This window comes from Strix uralensis, chromosome 21 (assembly GCF_047716275.1).
Source record: "Strix uralensis isolate ZFMK-TIS-50842 chromosome 21, bStrUra1, whole genome shotgun sequence".
Taxonomy (NCBI): domain Eukaryota; kingdom Metazoa; phylum Chordata; class Aves; order Strigiformes; family Strigidae; genus Strix; species Strix uralensis.
Window position 1 is genome coordinate 12128265 of NC_133992.1, and position 20920 is coordinate 12149184.

At 49.3% G+C, this 20920-nt stretch overlaps 1 protein-coding gene across 4 annotated transcripts in view; it reads right to left on the reverse strand.

The window, feature by feature from the left end:
• Window positions 1-335: 335 nt before the first annotated feature.
• The window catches only part of NR6A1 (nuclear receptor subfamily 6 group A member 1), a 97470-nt gene continuing 76885 nt past the window's right edge, over window positions 336-20920 (reverse strand). For 2 of the 4 annotated variants that reach the window (XM_074890914.1, XM_074890917.1), the window contains exons 3-10: window positions 18971-19026; window positions 16850-17007; window positions 15743-15970; window positions 14802-15056; window positions 10043-10164; window positions 7661-7813; window positions 7419-7508; window positions 336-6724 (exon numbers count right to left, since the gene is read on the reverse strand). In XM_074890914.1, coding sequence (XP_074747015.1) covers window positions 6636-6724; window positions 7419-7508; window positions 7661-7813; window positions 10043-10164; window positions 14802-15056; window positions 15743-15970; window positions 16850-17007; window positions 18971-19026 — 1151 coding nt within the window. In that variant the 3' untranslated portion in view covers window positions 336-6635. The remainder of the gene's footprint in view (window positions 6725-7418; window positions 7509-7660; window positions 7814-10042; window positions 10165-14801; window positions 15057-15742; window positions 15971-16849; window positions 17008-18970; window positions 19027-20920) is intronic. The other 2 variants (XM_074890916.1, XM_074890915.1) reach the window with 2 other exon arrangements.

Sequence of the window (20920 nt, forward strand, 5' to 3'; positions counted from 1 at the left end):
CATTACCGCTCGGGTCTCCTCCCGCTGCCGGCACAAACCCTCCTCCTGCTGCATCCCGCGGCGACAGCGACCCACTTGAACCACAGTGTGTTCTGGCCATCCTGCACAGGAACCCCCTGGGGACATGGCGGGCACCTTGGGCTGCAAGGGTGCAGCGACCAGGAGGAGAAAACCCGTCCTCTTGCCTCCTCCTCGGGGCCCATCGCACGGCCAGGCTCAGAAAACCTTCATGTCTCGCCTTGTCCCCCCGCCCCGAGGCGCAGGACCCCCCCCAGCTCCCGAGGAAGAGCTGCTGCTGAAGGGGGAAGGTGCAAGCGAAGAGCAGACACCAGCGGTGCAGAACAATTCACATTTATTAGTTCATACAGCTAACACTCGCTAAACATGCGTTCAACACTTATTGGTCACATTTCCACAGGTAGTCAAGTCACAGAGCAGAGCAGCGGGGCAGGGGCAGGTCGGGCTGACACAGACCCACGCTGGCCCCGCCGCACAAGGGGGACCGGCCGTGCCCTGGCGCACCCGAGACGTGCCGGCAGAAACATTCATTTGGTCGTAGCGTAGTGACGGAATGGCAGCTCCCGAGAGGCGCCGCACGGGGCCCGCTCCCCCTCGGGTGCTGCGGGGCGAGGGTGGCGGCAGCCAGACACACTCCTCCTGCCCCGGCCCCGGCTCTGAGCGTGCCAACGGTCACCGTGTGTCATGCCGAGGCAACATCCTGCTTCCCTGATTTACACAAGGGATCGTGGGAAAAATGAAGCGTTTTACCGGGAGCAACCAGTGCCTGGAACATCAGCGGAAGGACCCGGAGAGCGGGACCAACCCGTTTGGAAACGTCCCGCAAACCAGCCATGGGCCGACACAGGCACAGGGCAGCAAAGCAGAGCCGCTCCCCTCTGAGCTGCCCAGGACGTTGGCGCGAGGCCTCTGCGAGGTCCCGGGCTGCAAATGCAGCTTCTGCAGCCCATCTGCCCCGGGACAGAGCTGCAACCGGGCCCGTGGCTCGATGGGCACCAACAAAAACCAAACCAAAGAGCCCCCGTCCTGCCGGGCTATGCAGGGATAGGCGGCTGCAGGACACTGTGAGCGGTGGCTCGGTGTGGCAGTGGCCACAGTGGTCACCGCCATGGCCCAACGCTTCCCGGGGGCCGGGCGGGCTGGGAAGTGAAAACCATCATCCGGTGCAGGAACAGGAACCACCCCCAACCCACGGGAAGGGACACAGAACTCCAGCCATCACGGCCCCTGTTCTTGGCTGGCAACAAACACTGGCAGCATTTTGTTTTTCACACAATCCCTTTGAGATGATAAACAGGATGTCACACGAGGTAGTTTTGTTATGGAAATTGAGTCAATAATGTTATCAACTATTACAAGACATTTTATAAATTGAAAGAAAACAATGAATCACAAAAGGCTTTGTTAAGGTTGATCGTCATCTGGTTTCAATTTCTGTTTCTTTTTGCCCTTGGGGGCATTTCTTCCACTGAACCATGCTGCTTCTTTCATAGACTTGTTAGAGGTCAGCTGCACAGGAGCTCTTTTTTAATTTTTTTTTCAAGGGGAAGATATTGCCTGGATTGGCCTCACCAGCTTTTCACAGGGCTGGCTTAAACTCAGATTTGCAGCTCCTGGCTGGTGAGACTGCGGGGAAGGTGGTTTTGGCCCTGCAAACTTTTGCTGACTCTTGCGGCTCGGTGCCAGCTCTGCCCGGCCTGGACGGGGCCTTTTGGGTGCTCCCAGCAGCTGTAACTGAACCAGTTTCACACGTCAGTACCTTTCTCAAGCAGCCCGACCGAGCTACGACCTTACCAGCCCATGATGGGGAAGTTGTGCTGACTGGAAATGAAGATGCTCTAATTCATAAGCAACAAACCGAGCACAGAACACCGGAACTGGCGGCCAGGGACGTGCTGAGAAATTCCCATTTTCCCCTTTTCCACGAGCACCGCCGGGAGGCTCTTCCCATCAGACCCCAGCTAAGCCTTCAGCAGGCAAACTGCCCACAAGACAAACCAAACGTTCTCCCCCCAAATCTCCATGTGGGGGCTTTGTTCAGCTTCTGATGGGTCCCCCAAACAAGTCATGAAAGAAGCAACTGTTGCAACATCAAAACTAGGGTTTCTCTGGGTCACATTTTAAATACTTATCCCTGAGCTTCTGTGTATTGCAAACAACACACCGTGAACCCAGAGAAACGCCACAGCTTGACACTGACACCCTATGTATTACCCTTGATTCACACATCATCTACAACTTAAACATTAGCTTCATACTTAAACTAGTTCCCCAAGTTTCCCCCTTTCTCCTGCCTTTTATGTGGCAGGGATGATTGCCGCTTATTATCCTGAGAAATAACAACATTTTCACAGACACCAAGCTTCATAGCTTCAAATCAAAACCAAGAAAGAAGAAAGAGTGAACGGTAAATAGCACATTCACAGGAGAATCTTTTTTTTTTTTTTTCCTCATTTTAAAAAACGTAGTAAAGAGAAAAGAAATTCAAGTTTTTTAAAAAAGGTTGGTTTGAAGGACAAGACTTAAACTCCTTAACCCGAGGCGGCTGCGGTTCTGTGCAGAAGCCTGAAGAGCAAGGGCAGGTTCTGCGCGCAGCTGAGGGAGGGACGGGCAGCGAGCGGCACCGGACGCGGGTTCGAGCTTTTGCACGGGCAACTAAAGGGCAGGGGCCCGGCCACCGGCCTCCCCCGGCGAGCGAGCGCAGCCCTGGCGCAACGCCGCAGGCCGGGAGCCCTCCTCGCCCTCGCAGGCTCGCTCGAAGCAACACCACAGCGCTGGGACAGTGGGTGTCACCGGGCCAGCAGCTCGCCAGTACTGGTTGCCCTGCAGCTGGCAATCTGACCGGCTACTGTGCACTGATCAACCCGAAAACACCGTGTTCCCCCTTTGGTCTTTGCGTGACAGGAGACAGCAAAAGCTCAGGATTTAAGAATTACAGAAAAAATCCAGAGCTGCACCCCAATGACCCAAAGCACCCAGTGCCTCCGCGCAGTGCTGCGGGCTAGCAGGCATGAGATGAGGACGACGAACGCCACTGGCATTATTAATGCTTAGAAAGTAGCCGACGTGCAGGCAAACCCGCCGGAGAGTTCGTCCCCACTGCAGCAGCTCTGCCGTGCCCAGAGCCCCCCAGTTCTGAGGCACCTGGTGTCTCCCAGCACCCCGCTCGCTCTCTGCTGCCCAGCCCTGGCGCGGGGCCGGGCACGCCGAGGACCAGGACTCGCTGCTGACACCTCAGTGGTGTCAAGGCCCAGCTCAGGGGACACAAGCCGGGCCCAAGGGCAGGCAGTGGAGGAAAACCCAGGTGCTTTCCAACAGCTTTTGTTGAGGTGCTGGGGTCTTGCCCCCCGAGCTGGGACTCGGCCCCATCAGCCGGCAGCAGCAGTTTCTGCTCCGTTCTCGGAACTGAGGGACAAGCTTCAGGCTGTAAAAGAGCAATGGGGGTACCTCGGCAGAGTCCCTCTGAGTATGTGAGCCTGAGCACTTCAAATTTATGTCCCAAATCTCTGCTCAGATTAAAAGTAACTCTTCAGCTTTCCATCTGCACAAATGCTATGAAGGAGAGGAGGGGGTCAGCCAGCCAATTTATCTTTCAAATCGGGGATAAAAATTGACTTGTCATGGCAGAAAATTCTACCAAAGACTATTATTGTTGATTGATTCCTCTATGACAGAAGGTCAGATAAGCAAGAGCAGATAGATACCAAAGATAATGAACTTCCCCCTACTAGCATTAAGCACAAATAAAATATGAGTCCCTGTAAACCGAATGTTACGTGAAGAATGGAACAAAAATTCCAACCTTTCCAGGGTGTCCTTCAAACCAAATTCACAAATACATCTAGTGACTGACCTAACGTCTCTACATCTCTAGCTACATTCCTACTTCTCATAATACCTGAGTTTGCAATGCAACACATTCACTTTACCCTGTTTAAAAAATACAAGTCGTTAGAGGACTTGGTGCAGAAGATATTAAGAACAACTGTCCGGTGAGCTAGGTTCTGCTTCGGTATACCGGCTTCTTCCTTACTTGTCAGTTTAGTAAGGCTTTTCTACTCCCTACAACAAATGGGTTATTTGTTAATGGATACTGCTGCCAATCAACCTTTGAAAATTTGCTTTATGCAACAGAAAGTAGAACATTCTTGTCCATTCATCAGCATAAATGAATTTAGGTTGTTTTGTTGGTGGTGGTGCAGCATTAGCCTTGGGAGTCTGTTTTGGATAAGCACAGAACACCTAATAGATTATTTTGGTTCGGTATTTGGCAGTAAGATGACCACTTTTATGTACACTAATTAAAACAAACTCTTATTCATCAACAGATTATAATAATTCAGTAACTGTAGAATAAAATTACTCCTATGCAATTTTAACAATTCATTGAGTGTATAAAACAGCAAGCCAGAAGATAACCCGTAATAAAAAGATCATATCAAGCTATTTGGAAATTAAACTTAAAAGCTGAGAAATACTTTCTAACTTACAAACAGATACACTAAAATCTTCCCATTTACACTTGAGGTATAGGCTGTATGCAGAAGGCTTTCCTGAGAAATACGCGCTTGTCTCATTTTACAGTCAGAAAGTAAATGAGATTTACGGAACCACCTTTGGATTGTGAAGCTCTATCAAGCTGAACTGCTGCTGGGCCCAGCAGCTGTTACCCGTAACATCCTATTTAAATAATGAAAAACGAGCAGCTAGTGGACTTCTAGAAGAAGGAACCCGTCAGGCTGGCGGCTGCCCGAGCGGGTCGGCAAAGGCGGCGATGCAGCGGGACACGGCACGGCCGCCGACCGACCGCAGGGTGTGCCGAGCCGGGGGGACACGGCGCCGCCGGGGCTGCAACCGAGGGAGCACCCGCTGGGCGAAGGGGAAGGAAAGACTTTGGTGAATGAGGTTTTTCTCCTGTTCACCGTCACATTCATCTCACAGCAGCTTCAGTCCCCTGAGCAGTACTCGCTGTGCGCCGCAGCCCTCACCAGCACAGGACAAAAGTAGCAACTGGTCCCTCCTAGCCCGAAGGAACAGAAGTTGTTTCTCAAAATATTTTTAAAACAGCATTCAAACGCTTGCTGATGAACCCTCTTGCTACATAAACATCAAATTCATATCTAAGGACAGAGAGAAGGAAATCCAGCCAGGGCGAGGCGGCTGCCTAGGAGAGTGACTGAGTCTTTGAACATTAATTCTTAATGAAGGAGATGAGAACAAGAGCATCTCATCCAACCTCCCCACCACCACCACGAGCAGGAAGCCACGAGGTTACTCATGAGAATACCCAAGTTTAGACAAACGCCAGCACTTAGCAATTACTCAGAGAGCTAACCAGCTGTCATTAAACCAGTTCTCCACGCCGTGGAGTGGTGTGGAGGTTGCGAGATGGGAAACCCAAGCCTTGCAAGACCTAGGACAGAGCAGTTTACCAAGAACTGCATTAACACCCTCTTCCCTGGTCAGAAGGGATCCCACAAGCAGCAGAACGGTCCTGGCAGGATATGACTATGGATCACACATTCCCTGAGGCCAGTAGAGAAAGCCATGCCGGAGGACACCGGAGTCCCGTACCCCGCTACACAGGTCACGCTTAACCACAGGGTACGTTAACTCTTCCCAGAAACGGGCTGCCTGGGATTGCTGCAGTGCAGAACCCTCCTCAGCAGTCAGATACCACCTTGGAGGAATGCACTAAAAGGGGAATCCTGCCTCTTCTCCAAGTGAGGTTTTTCCCGCTTTTGTGAACCTAAAATGGACGTTAAAGAAGTGATGAGAAATTACTTGCAGTTCTCTAGCAACAAGAGTACCTTTGTGTAACGCCAGGAGCCTGCTCCGAACTGCAGCCACACAATTCCAGTCGAGTGGAAAGGTGCTGCAGTGATGGTGAGAGGCCAGGCTGGGGCTGGGGGCAGAGCTGCTCCTGCAGCCCCCGGGAGGGGCCAGGCAGCTCGGGAGCCCTGCGGTCCCGCTGCGGCGCGAGTCGGGGAAACCGTGGGAGCTACCACCTGCATCTGAAAACTGCCAGGGGAAAAGAAACCAGCGGGCTAGACAGACTTTTCCTTCTTCTCCACTCCCTGCCTTTTTTAAATTATTATTATATCTAAAGAAAAAAAGCTTGGCACTTCTCTAACACCTGCTTCTCCAAAATCGTCCGTCTGGGATACTAACAGCTCTGTCAATGCGGTGAGGCTGTTTGCTCTCTACGACAAACGCTTTTGGATAGAAATCATGGAAAGAGCAGTGCGCGAACAGCATCTTCTCCTTGAGGTAGTCTTAGTCAACTCGGTCCCCAGCCCCCAAATACAAAAGAACTAACCCTAACAAACACTGTAACATTAAACATCTTCACATTCTGTAAACCGCTGGAGAATGCATCTGCTGCATTCATACAGAACCATGTGCATCGTGTTGAAGATCATACATTCAACTCTGTCGTGAAATAAATATATAGGAAAAAGAGTAAAAAAACAAAAACAAACAAAAAAGATTCTTGCTACAATGGCAGGGACGCCCACCGCCCCGTCTCCTGCCTGGATCGCGTTTGCCCCTCTCCCGGGGTGAGCCAGCTCCCTGCCTGAGGCACAGCGTAAGGCACCGGCCGGGGCCAGCTGGGCTCACTCTTTGCTCACGCTCGTCTTGCAGGAATGTAGAACGGCCTTAAAAAGGAGAGGCAGCTGCTCCAGGGGGACGTTCACCATTTTTCCTGGTAAGAAGAAAAAACAGATTTAGCAGCCACTCCTGAATCAGATTTCAGAGACACCTAAGCCAGCAACGCTGGAGATGGTTTTACCTTGAACCTCTCGGAGAAACAGTTAATCATCCTACCGCTACATTAGATATTTGATATTCATTTGGACATAACAGGATTTATTATTTACTGAATCGAAAGCAAAATAAACGGGCAAAGTCAGATCAAAATGATTTCTCCACAATGAAGCAGTATTTATAGAAACTGGGAAAGACTAAATCCCTCTCTCCTCAAACTCCCTTGTTGATCTCAATGAGTAAATTACAAGAGCTGCTCTGTGATTATTATCTAGTTCATTACAATGGAGTAGGATGAAGCATACGGAGCCTTGACACAGGGAGGCAAGTATCTCCCTTTGCCATAACATTCAGGAACAAACAATATTTTAGTAACACCAGACCTTGTGGATCTAATTAGTGACACAACTGCATGTGAAAATTCACCTGCGGATTTCAGAGGTCCAGACGAGCTGAAACCTGGGGGCTACTCTGCAGAACTGCTCGCCGCCCTGCTTATCACCTGCTCCTTAATTAGGTGGCATTGCAGGAATCTCCTTATGAGAGACCTACTCAAGCCAGGATTACGCCCTTTTGAGACAAAATGCCTCCGAGTTGGGAGTGAAAGGAAGAAACTAAAATGAGAACCTGACCAAAGTACTTAAAGGGTGGCAGGTCAGAGCAAGGTACGTCTCCCTGGGAGTAGGACATGATGCCACGTCCGCCAGTGTCACAGGGACGACCTGCAAAGAGCCGGCTTCGATCGGAAAAAGTCCCACACAAACATCCTCCACCAGAGTCGACAAGAATTTCACTGTTACAAATTAATTTTCTTTTAAAGGCAAATTTCGTAACTTGCACACGATCCCAGTGGGAGATGAGCTCAAAAAGTTACCTGCAATATATCGTATCTCTGGCAAACACATCATTAAATCCGGAAAACGGTTTGGCTGGTGTGGGTATTTGTACTCCGTGAAGTCCTGGCAAACGTACCAATACCGCTTGTTCAGCTGCTCCAGCTGGGACGCGTTAGTCAGACCCCTGATGTCTGAAAGGGAATGTGACGAGAATAATGAAAACATGACAAAAACATCCTACAAGAGCGGCAGCCTCGCACTTATTGCCATTTCTGCCGGAAAGACAAACTGATTGCTAAAACTCTAAGCTGGGTCCCTGCTTCGGAGACTGGCTTCGAGTGCCCAGTTGGGCAAATACTAAAACTTCCGTCTCCCCTCCGGGCACGCCTGCAGCACGGATGGGCCTTTCCACACATGTCTGGGTACAGGATTTCCTTCCACGGAAGACAGGGATGAGAACAGTTAATGGCCTAAGCTGCTCATCTGCAGAGCTCAATGGATGCTCTTGGAGATAACAGCTCCAGCAACCTTAAATCCCCGCCTGCCTGGTGTAAAGTAGCTGTATGTCAAGGTTTAGTCCTCACAGCGGATTCAGCGTAATACTTCCTCAGACAGAAACATGTTGATTTTAGCTATATCATCTTGGCTGAGGAAGGCGCTCAACTCTATAATTCAAGGTATCATCATATTTCTCCCCATCTGCTTATGAATTATGTCATATGAGCTTTATAAACTTGTCAACTTCTTACTTTTAAATTTAGCTTTGCCGATGTCAGGCAACACACTCAAAGGAAAAATGGACGTTTCCAAGCTCTCAAACTGGCAGGAAGTCCCACTGCCACCGTCGAGCATGATCAACGGCACCGGCACGCTGCTGGGGGTCCTGGGAAGGATCCAGCGCGCTGGAGCCAGGAAGCTCCAGACCCTCGGTGCAGGCTCAGTATTGTAAGACCATCTGACGGAAGAGGCATTTATCTACTGCCCAAAAGCTGACTTTTAAAAATAATTCTCAGGTATTTCACATAAAAAATTGCAAACTTCAACTAAAAATAAAAGAAGACAGGAAGTTAATGAAAATACATTTTGGAAAACAATGGAGACAGCTCGAGAAGTGTATTATCCAGCGTCAGGAAACTGCCCAGGGAAGCAAACCGGAACCTCAGCCCGGCACAGATTGAAGCGTCAGCACTATCTCCTGCTGGAAATGAGTGGGGGAGGAGAGAGCCTGCAGCACATTTCCACAGACTGCAACTATCTTTCACCGTACAAAAGACTTTGGGGACATTTATTTCCAAAATTACAGCTGAACACCATCCATTAAGCATTTGCCTCTCAACAGTTTTTTTCATTTACAACATGAAGAAATGTCCTGCGAGGCCCCACAGACGCGGGGCCACACCAAATGGCTGGGAAGGGGGATCCACAGCAGTGGATTGAGACAACGTACAGGACTGGAGACAGGGACAAACACCACTGAGGAACAAATCCCACCTATTCCAAACTATTTCAGCCCACTACAATTGTTAGGAAATGACCAGGATCTTCCAACACATTGAAGAATCACTCTGCATGGATTTTGAAATGTCCAGGTTCTTGCAGCAGCCTGGACTGCCGGCTTTAACACACTGGTTCATCCACAGGACGATGCAGTCCCTTCTCAGGCAGAATTCACCGCCTGCACATAAATACTTCATTCATGATTACTTTTCGCTTTGAAGAGTTAGCAATCTAAAAGTAGGAAGTCAGCTAGGTGACCTAAGTATTTATCCTGAAGGTAAATATTTAAAGACTCAGAAAAGCTCTAAAAGAAAGGGAGGACTCGTTTTACAAATCCACTCTTTAAAGCAGAAAAATGAACAAATACAGGTTGTTATGCAAATAGTCAACATTTACTTCAGAAAAAAAAGTCATGCACATCAACTGGTTTTAAAGTGTCATTTAGTTAATCACAGAATAGTTTGGGTTGGAACTGACCTTAAAGACCATCTAGTTCCAACCCCCGTGCATGGGCAGGGACACCTCCCACTAGATTTTTTAGATGACACATCTTTGTCTGATGAAGTTTGTTAGCAGCTGGTAAGTCATCACCCACCCAAACCTTTCCCAGAAAGTTTCCACCAGCCTCTCTGCTCTGTTCTTGTTCTGGCATTGGTACCCTTGGTACATAAGTAAAATGACACACTTACTGTCGTTGATGCCTATATTTAAAGGTAATAAAAACTTTCTAAGCAAATGAATTCATTCACTTGCAGGATTTCACTCTGCACAGCGGCAAATGCAAAAAGAGAGGTTTCAGAGCTCGAGCCTCTTCGTGGGTCTCGGACCCCCGCCTCCCATTTCTCATCAGGGAAACAAAGATTGCTCAAACCATTCCAGAGAATTTCTCCAGTGGGGCCGATACCTTCTCTTCATCGACTCACCTTGATTTAGAAAGTTAATGGCTTTCATACACGCGTACTCCTCGTTGCTGACCTTCAACTGGTTAAATTTGCGAAAGAGGTAGATCAATCGCTCCATCACCTCCATCCCCTCTTCACTGAATCTGGAGGATAGAGATCACACATCAATGTATACAGGGCACAGTCCACACAATAAAGGCAAGAAGCTTATTAAAATAACTTCAGAGATTTAAACATCTTGCAAGAGAATTAAAAAAAATTGTCATCAAAACCACTTCAAGTCTGCTGGCACCATTAAAGTAGAAGGAGGAAAATGACTCAGTTACAAACTTAACTGCTAGATATTTTAGCAAAAAAACATCTCTCAGGGATTCAGTTCATCACCAGCCTGCTCTGACAGAGGAAAAGGTTTGATGGAGCCAGGAACATGCAAAAAACTTCTTGTGTGCTTGCAGGCACGCTGCTTTGCCTCTCTACGCTTGTATTTCCCCAGATTTCAACAAGGATTGTGCCTTTGCACTTCACTGGGCTAATGGGAGGTTTAACTAGGCAGTTTGGGGAATGAGATGAGATTTCACAGAAATGTGGAGTCTTGTAGGACATGAAAATATCCTGCAAAACACCCGTTGTCCTGCCAGATGCAGGGGCTGGTAGGTATTTCCCCTCTGCCTGGTGTTGCACTGTGCCCATCTGTGACAGAAGGCGGCTCACAGCCGCATCACGCAGCACTGCGCCTTACTCCTGATGGATATTTTTGCAGGTTAAAAGCACCTCTAGCAATCCTTGGAATACTTCCCCCGTTCACAAGACAGGCTGCCTGCAGCAGTGTTTCACATGTTGTCCCCCTCCCCACCTCCCACCCTTCTTCAATTTGTGCTTCCCACCACCTGCAGCAGCCCAAGGGCACCTGCACTGGCCACCAGCAGAAACACCAGCGCATCCCCGGGGGCCTGGGGGTGTCCCCAGGAGCTGTGCAGCCACACAGCACCCCGTATCCCCCCCCCCGAGAGAGCTGGGAGCGGTGCTGCTTTACAGCAAACTCTGCAGCAAACACCCAACCCCACATCCACGTTGTTGGCTTTAAACAAACCCCTCTGGCCTACAAAGCTGATCCGTTCGTTTTAACCTCTGCCTACAGAATCAGCGCAATCCCCAGGCCATGGCTCTGCACAGCACCTCGCAGGGGATCAGCTGAGCAGCAGCACCCGAGCAAGGCTGCCCCGGGACTGCAGGAACATGGACCCCAGACCCCGCTGTACAGACACCGCCTCCCGGAACAAAGGCCATTCCCAACAGCAGAAGTGTCTACAGCTTCTCCTATCTGCAGAGCGCTGTTGGAAACAGCCTTGTTTTAAACCCTGACCCACACACAACAGCGGCGCACGCTTCATTTATCTGGCAGACAGGTGAGGAAGCTCACCTCCCGAAAATTCCCGGGAGTGACTCACAGGGAGCCTGCACTTCCACACAGCTGTATTTATTGCTCATTCATTATGGTTTGCTAATTTTCCTTGGCTGAGAGCTTCTGGAGTGAGACATACTGCAGGAAGGCTGGGATCCCTCTCACAAATACAAGTGTGCATGAAACTACAAATAACCGATGTTAAAGGGAGTGAAACTGCAGGCTATGGCCTAAGGATGAACCGTGCACTCTAAGGAACACACACCATTCCCTTCTAAACTTTCCCCCTCAAACAGGACGTGTGGGATGCACTGCACTTAATAAACACCTATCAAGATCCAGAAAAGCACTGCTGCCAGTGCGGACCGTCCGGGATCCTCTGCTGGGATCTGGATCCACCGCCCGCACCAGCCCTGGAGCATCTCACCAGGCACAGCCGTGCTGTTTCCGACTCTGTGCCGTCGGCTGAGAAGGAGCCGCGTGCTCGTCTCGAGCGTCCGCGCTCGCCAAGGGACGGAGAAGGGCAGGAGAGGGCACGCTGATGCACAGGGCGTGTCAATCTCCCCAAAATCTCTGGGGAAATTGCCTGATGGAGATTTTGTGGGTGCAGAGCGAGGTCCTCCTGCCGAAGGGAGCGCTGAGCTGCTTTCTCAGGAGCGCTGCCCCATGCACAACAGGCAGGAGTGGAGCTGGAGGGCGCGGAGGGCTGCTGGTGCCCGCAGGCACGCTCCGGACCTTCCCACGTGTGCCAACGGCCTCTCGGGAACACATCTCACTGCAATACCCCCCGGTTTCAAAGAAACCACATATTGCAAAAATGCTCAGAAGTGGGACAGAAGTGTTTAGGGAAGCTTCAGCTGCGCTCTGGCATTGTACACCACAAAGAATAAGAGCACAGCCAGAAAGCCATCTTTGAATAGAACAGAAATAGAACCATTTTCACTGAATAATACCTTATTTTGGCATGTGTGTTTGTTTACTTCAAAGTTATTTGTAAAATGCATGGTGGATTTTGACCTCAGAGAAGTGAAAACAAGCTATCTGAACTCCAGGTCACTTCTTCAAGAAAGTAATATTGTAAGTGATGAAAGCCTTGTCGGCTAATCTAAAGTTGTACAAGTTTTCTTGCTCTCAAGTTGACATAAAAAATCGTGCAGGTGCAAGACTGTAAAGCTCAAGAAGTTAATGAACACAAAGACCACTCAGTTGTCTGTTGGGTTTAATTGTTTTTAGAGCATGCACATTTTTACCAGCCACTCATCACTTCATAAATCCAGGAGAGCTCTTCTCTCATTCCTGCAGTTGAACTGTCTTACTTTTCTGTGCATACTTTCCTCCCCCTTTCAAACAAAGCTGTTCTGTTTTTCACAGCCCTATTTCTCTTCTCAGGACTGACTCCTCCACACACTTTTCCTTGCAGTTTACACCAGGCAAATTTCTGGCTGGGAGTTATCGGGATCAGCTGGGGAAGAGGGGGAAGGGAAGGCTATCAGGAGTGCTGGGGGAGGTCAGGAATCTATTCATTTCAGATTCATCTCCAGAAAAACAGCACAATAAGAAAACATTTGATCTAGCAGACAAACAGAACATTTAGCCAGTTGTTAGAAGTGATTAAAACACAGGGGCTGGGGAGCTCATCCTGTGCCTTCACTCCTCACCTGCCTAAGCATCAGCACTGCTCCCATCGATTTACTAAATAAGAACAGGATTTAACCCCAAAGCGCCAGACTATCACAGCTCGGTGAGATTTCTTCAACCAGCTGCGAGACCTAAGGAACTTCAGTTTGCAATGATTACTGACCAACGCCAGAGGGAACGGGGGCTCTCTGAGAGAGCCCACAGGTCGGGCACCCCTCCCTAAGAGCTCCTCTCAAATCCAAAGGGCCACGGGTGCATCGGGCAGGGGGGCTGACACCCCCGGCCTGTCCCGCTGCCGCCTGCAGACAGCCAGGCTACGGCTGAACTACCATAAAGACAACCAGGAGGGAGCCACGCAGCTTGAGACACCTCTTCCACGTCCTGCTAAATGGCTTTTTTGGGGTGCATTTTCCCATGTTCCTAATGACAACTAATGATACTTGAAAAGCTAAATCAGAAGAGACTGCAGAAACATTCCGCTCCCAAGAACACCTATTTTCATCCAAGTGCACAGATCTTCTCTGAAGGACTTCTGAGGCGACCAGCTCTGAATTGCCACTTTCTGAAGGGCGAGGATTCCTCCTTTGTCTTGTTTTCTTACCTCTCGCTCGTATTTATCGCAAACCCAAAATGAAACAAACACTTCTCTTCTGAGGCTCTGACCAGGACAGCAGGAACAAAAGGATGGCTGAATGCAGGAACAAGTGTTATTGTGGTTTTCTATGACTCTCACTGTGCCTGGCAGGAGCAGCACCAGATGCACGATGAATGGCCGGGCAGAACAGTGCCGTGGAGGAACCTGCCCAGGAAATGAGACACCTGGGTCCTGCTCTCGGCTCCTCCACAGTCTCAGCCAGCCAGCCCCTCCGCTTGTCAAAACAGACGCACAAAGGAACCTCAAAGAACCGTTAGATTCTGCGATGGCCGAGGACCACAGCAGTATTTTAAATCTCTGCTCATCAGACACTTAGATCCCCTGGTGACTCTTGCAAAATCGCCGAGCCTAGCGAGGGCAGAGCGCAAAGGGGGCAGATATTAAAGGGAGGGTGGGCAGCAGTTTTCGTAAATCCTACCTATTCTGACGTAACATCGTGAGTCTGCTACCAAAAGGAGGATCGGCCTGGCACCAAGACTACAAAACAAAACACCCAAACCAAAAAAACAACACCCTGACCAAAATGATAAATGAAAGGCAGGTTCCTCAGAGCATCAGATAGCACGTACTATGGAAAACACATGAGCTAAGTTGCAACATCTTTAAATTTATGTAATCAAAACAATGAAATAGCAATTAATAATGAACACTTTGATAATACAGACAACCAGCTTTGTGAACAACCCTTCCCCTGGCCCAAAGGGTTTCTAAATAAGACCCTCCATCCTGTATCTCAGGGTTACCCAAAGTGTTGGTTAGTTTTACTCTCATAAAAAAGGCGGTTTGTAGGGCTGTGCTGGAGGACGACAGCATTGCCAGGGGAAATTCAAACAGTACCGTGCACCTTCCCCTGCAGAAGGAAGTCTTGATTCAACACTGACTAACCATGGTGTACTTTCTAAGGCTGGAACAACCATTCCCTGAAAGTCAGAAAAGGAAAACAGCAGCTGGTGGGGTGACCCATCCCAGAAGAGGTGGTTAGTTGGTCACAGGGCCAGAAACATGCACCCAAACGCCATCCTGCCGACAGCTCCTCCATCTCCAGATCTCACTCCCTCACCCTCGGGCTCAGCCCAACGTCTCACCTGTGCAGCTCGTCGTCAGAGGGAGAGTACTTGGAGGTGACGTCCGCAAGGTCACCAAAGATCTGCTTGCTGTAAACAGTCAGCGAGGAGAGCAGGATCAGCTCCTGCCACGTAGAGCTGAGCAGGCAGGTATAGTCCTTGATGGAGAGTTCGCAGAAGAACGGCAGCTTCTTGATCCAAGCAATCTGCCTGAAAAGCAACTCATCCGCCAGACGACACAACAACGCAAACAGCTCTGCCTGAGTCACTTTATACCTGCAGGCACAGTTAATATGAAGGCATAAAAACAATTAACAACATTGAATGATGTCATCTGATGAGGCACTTGAAGAGCAAGGAAAATACCACAGGAATTTGTCTTCAAGTGCCCAACATGCTGGTGCCCAGAGGGTCATGTGGTGGCAGGAGTCGCGATGGCCAGCACCCAGCCTGCCTGGCCGGGAGCTGTGAGGGGATCCCCCCCCAACCCCTGGGGTCACCCACCCAGCCAGCACCCAGCCAGCCGGGTAAGGGGCAGCTCTCACCAACGGATGGACTATCCAGCTTTTTTCCACCCATGTGTACTTTTCCTTATTACCCCGCTTATTACGGGGCCTTTCGTACAGTTAATGCAGTCTCAGGGCTGACACCCATCGCTCCCGCGCAGGCTCAGCCCAGCCACATAGTCCAGAACCCCACACAAGGTCCGTGCGTGCCAGCTCCAGCCCCAGGTAAGGGCACAGGCCACCCATGGGACAGGGGCCAGTTTGCTGCTTGCGCTACAGCTGCATCTTCTCCCAGGGGCCACGCTCCCCGCGCCGATCGGGCCGTCAATGCACGCACCCAGCCGCCCCCCTCGCCGTCAGCGGCACGAGCTGCAGACGCGGGTGCAGGCAGGGACAGCTGGACCGAAAGGACAGGCAGGAACAGGCAGCTCCTTGCCCCGCACCGCGCACGCTCACCCGTCCTCGATGAGCATCGGCGTGCTGAGTGGCTCCAGATCCTCCGCTGACACCAACTGATTGATGAGACTGTGCGACTGGGGGTCCAGGCTGCGCGGCTGGGGGGGCAGCAGCGCCGAGTGGGCAGAATAGCTAAAAAGGTGCGGGAGGTACTGATAGTGCGTGGACACCGGCGTCCCGATGTACTGATCCCTGAGTGCAGCGAATCCATTCAGCTCCACAGACCTACTGGAAAAGGAAAAGCTTTTTAATATACCCCCAAATCTCCACCCGATTCATTAAAATGTTGCATTCAGCTCCATCAGAAATGTTAATAAAAATAGGAAAAGAAAACAGAATGGAAAATGCCTTTCTATTTAAACCCTACACTGGAAATAACGGAGAGAGTGCAGACCAGACGCCTCATGCTTGCCTCACACCGAGCCAGGCTCAGCCCTAGTTCCACGAAACGGGGGTCTGGGAAGCGCTGCTAAGCAGCCAGTCGGAGAGTAAAACAGCAACCCAACTGTACAAAGTGTTTCCACCCCAGCTTCCCTAAAGGGCCAGAATTTAGGATTGTAAATTAAGTATTTACACAGCCAGTGAGCACAAGTATCTCCTGGCTTCAGATGCAGCTGGAAGCAGAGGGAATGCAAGCCTGAGATTCTCGCCCTGTTTACAATCAAAGGCTGCACTGGGAGGTGAGCACTAACAGTAACTGGCATTAATATAACTCCATCAATTAGTAACCTAAATGGAGTCATTTATTTTCAAAATCTGAGCAGAGTGCAGAAAAAGAGCTTATGCAGAATGAGCAGTGAAAGGTAATCAAGTTTCCATGATCTGCAGAAAAAACTACCAATCTGAGTTAAGAGACCTATTTTAAATATAATTTTAATTCAACATTGCCTTCTTTTTCATTTGCTTATGAACATTTCACCTCCCAGTTCAATTCTTTTCAATCCAGTGGCTGTCTTTCTTAAAACACAATTAGAGATGTACGAATCTGCAGTATGCTCAGTCTACACAAAGATGCACTTTATTTTTCCTATGTTGGCCCAAAGTATCACTCAGGGAAAGACAGTCAAGATCGCTGTAATATGGAATTCTTCCAGGGGTCATTCCCACCTTGAAGACGGAGTAGAAACAGGTGAAGGCTGGTTGCTCTCAGAAACTCCATTTCCAGGGGAACTATGGTCACTGTCTCCGTTGTTGCTCCATGACATGTTTGCCTCTCCCTCAAATTCTTGCCCAGACATAATTCTCTCAATCTCTTCCTCTGATATCTGTCAAAACCAGGATTGTTATGGTTACTTCAGCTGAGAAGAGAAACAAGGCAGAGCCTCTGTATGCGAACACTTTGACCGTATGGTCACATCCAACAGAGCTGAAACCTCCCCGCACCAGCAGAAACGCTTCGCCGCTCCCACAGGTACGTGCGTGAAAAGTTCTATTTACAGCTAATTGTGGTGGCATCCAGTACAATTCAAGTGACCATAACACAGTAGACAGGAATGGACACATGAAAAGAGGATGTCAAATACACACAGCAACGAGCCGTAAATCAGCTACTGTCACACCGTGAACAACCCGGGAGTAGTTGAGGCCAGTTCATCGGGAACATCGCTCAGTACTCGGCGAGGTAAAGGCAAGCGGAAGGTGGGGTAGGCTCCGGTTTGATAAAGCAATTGAGAGAGGCAAGGTGACATATATAAAATAAGTCAGTAAAACATTTACAGGGAATCACTGTTCACAATTTTTCCCCAGGTAAGAACCAAAGAAGTAATCAAGCACCTAATACTTAACAAGTATTAGAGTAATATATATGAAGCTAAAATGGACTAAAAAAAGAAAATTGAGTTCACTGAAGTATAAATTTTCAAGAGAGCTCTGGGCATGCTCCTGGAGAAATGTTGCATTAGTAGTGGGGAAAACGCAACATAAAAGTTTTGGGGCTTTTTTTTAATTCTGTGCATGTCCGTTAGCCAGGCTGTCACAAAATATGGAAAGACCTTGAGTTAACACACTGCAAGAAAGTGCAGTGAACTCTGAACATCATTTTCAAGAGCCAAACATTGCTTAGACAGTTTATTCCAGTCTTACAAATGCATCAGAAAAACTCGTTGGCTTACCCAGGTACAGAATCTGAGGAGTGCCATAGCTAAACGGGATGCAATACAACAGCTAAATTTATTTCACCCCAGGAAACAGAGTTGATGGCATAACCTATGGTCCACCGCTGACCGATCACGCACGCCTCGGGTGAGCGGGGGCCCACCCTGGCTAGCAGAGGCTGCCGTTTTACCACAGCTACATCACTCAGGCAGTAAAAATTGTTACCTGGCCAGAAATGAAATGTTTGTTCTTCGATAGACCCACACAGGTTTTAAGAATCAGTAACTAATGCTGTTGTAAAGATGATGTCAGCAGAAAAGGTTCTATCATTACCAAGAGATGGTTTTGTTGTCTGGGCCAGGCTCTGATGCTGACCACCGGCACGGCCACGCTGCCTAATTCCTGCCTTTTTCTCAGTTCATGGAGGACCTTATTGAGCAGGCAGAGTGTCTGGTTGCTTGGCTTCTCGTGGTTTGGGTTTGGACTGGGGGGAGTAGTCTTTTCACAGGCACACAGACCCACAGAAAATGCTTTCAGTGTTATTTCTATTTTATTAAAATAAACAGTAAACTTTTAAAAGACCTCTTTTCTAGAAGCAAGCTGGAAATAGCCATCATTTCTCACGCGTGCAGTACAAGCTGTTGTGCTGAATTACCTCGCGCTTTACAAGTCATCTCCAGACAAGCTGCGCCATCAATCAGCGAGACATTTACTGGGTGCCCCACCTGCAACAACTGAAGGAATTGCAGCAGGCAGCCCGCAAGATTTACTGGGAGCTGCGGAGGGATGGACGTCCTTGTGTGGCTCACAAAGGACAGAGGGCCGTGACGGGCAGAGGCTGCCCGTGTATTCACACAGGCACCCCGGGACTGCGCCGTGTCCCCGTCGGGGACAAGCCAGCACCGAGCTGTGTTTACAAATCTACTGGTCATCAGATGTATTCCCGATGCTGGTGGGGAGCCAAAGCCCTGCTACGCCCGCAGAGGCACAGGCAGGGCTGGGAAAGGCGCAGCCCAACCCTGGCCCACGGCGAGCAGCTGCCACGGCCCGAGCCCACCACCACGAGAGGAGCTGTGTGTGAGGGGGAGAGCAAAAGCCGAAGGGAATCCTGGAGAAACAGCCGGACGTGCTCACCTGGACAGGTCCGATGCTTTTGTTTCTGCCTCCTGGCATGCCATCCTCTCTGATTGCTGAAAGAAAACAACCAAACCTTGGTGAGGAACACTGCTGTTCAGTATTCCAGAAATACATAAGTATTTAGTATTTTGAAACAAATCTGTATATCTTGAAAGATTGATTTTGTCCATCAAAGCAGTTTACATCAAAGCAGTTTACACAGAAACCTCCAGTGCTTTCCAGTGCATGAGGCACAGACACCCCAGAGGGCGCAAACACATCGATGGGGCTACAAGCATTACCCAGGTTTAGTTTCTTCATGTGATCCTTGAGTGACAAGTAATGAAGGAATAACAATCCTTTATCACAATGAATTCCAGGGTGATTTGAGAGATAGCACACAGAAAGCAAACCTACTTCACCTCCAGAAATAAAGCCACGAATACCCACGACTGCTGGAAAATGAAATGTAAATGCTGGCGTTTCTAACACGCAGCCCTGTGCACGCCGCGAGCCAGACCCCACCTGGAGAGACACCAACCAGAGCTGCCGACAGCCCAGACAAAGCGCTTCACTGGAAACTACTCACACCGTGGCCACTTCAGAGGGTCACACCTACAGCTGCCACGGAAAATGGAGGGGAGATGTTTTACCCAGCCAGCTGCATGCAAAGCCCTTCTTTAAAATTCGAGTTACTAGACTGAGCTACACAGTCGCATTCCAGGGCAGCCTAGTTTCTCAACACAGAGCTGCATTTTTAAGGCTCTTTAAACAATTTCTAGGGAGTTTCAGTGAAGTCCAATTAAGAGGATTATCCTGGAGCTGCCTCTCTACCTTCCTCTTCCCTCTGCTTTTCTCTTTATGGCAGAGCAGTTCTGCAGGAGCCGCCAGCATTCAAGGACCAGCCCTGCTGCTCGTGCGCCGCCTCTCCCGAGCCGGGTCCCCCTGTTTATCGGGTCCCAATCTCTTTCCCACTGCGACCTGGCCAGACTTGGCAGGAGGTTCTCCCCAGCTGCACGGTGACCTTGCTGCTGTCGGCCAGCCTCACCCTGCTTGGCACACGGGGCTGCAGAAGGCCCGCCCAGAGCAGAAAATGACACAAAATTTAAGGAAAAAATTCTGTACCAGAAAAAGCCGTGCTGCTGTTTGATTTCAGATATCCTCAGCTCAAATCATCCTCCTCTGCCTCGGTGCCACACTTGCAACTCCGGGGTTACACACCCGGGTTCAGCTAAGGCAAGTGTCACAAGGCTGAGCTACACACACCCTGCACTTGGACCTAAACTGCACGTTCCTGAATCGTAACCACCGAGGCAGGCAATGCAAACCACTACGCAAAAGTGTCCTGACGATTTACAGCTCCGCCAGCGCGTGACCAGCAGCACAGCGATCCCTGTGGCTCCCTACAGCAACACCTTACGGGGTCAGCAATACAGCTTCAACCCTTCTAATACAAACTCCACCACCTCCATCCAACAGCAAGTATTTTTATTTAAAATGCCAGATAGCATTGGAGAAGCCATAAACACAGGATATTAACTAATTCTGGTTACCTTTTACATCGTGCAAATCTGTTAAGATATAGCAAAACGTGCTCATTTTAACAAACAAGGCTGTTTATTTTCTGTGAAAGCTCTTTACAAAAAACATTGGTTTCTCATTAAAAAAATGTGACTGATGTAAAACTAAGCCATCATGGTCAGCTCTCTGATACTCCCTTTAGGTTTTTTTAACTTAATGGGATTACAGTAGCAGTTTTCCAATTTGGGGGGAATTTCTCTAGTTTTCCAAGATATTTTACTGCCAACTGTGGTTCAGAAGGCTTCTCAGCTAATTCCATTACAAGCCACAGACATGCATTGTCTTGGTCGTTTGGTTTCAAAGTGTAATGGCAGCAGACATTAGCTTACATCTTCCTTTTCTATGCCCGCACCGTTTTGCAGAACGCTGTGGAAAACACCTCTCCAC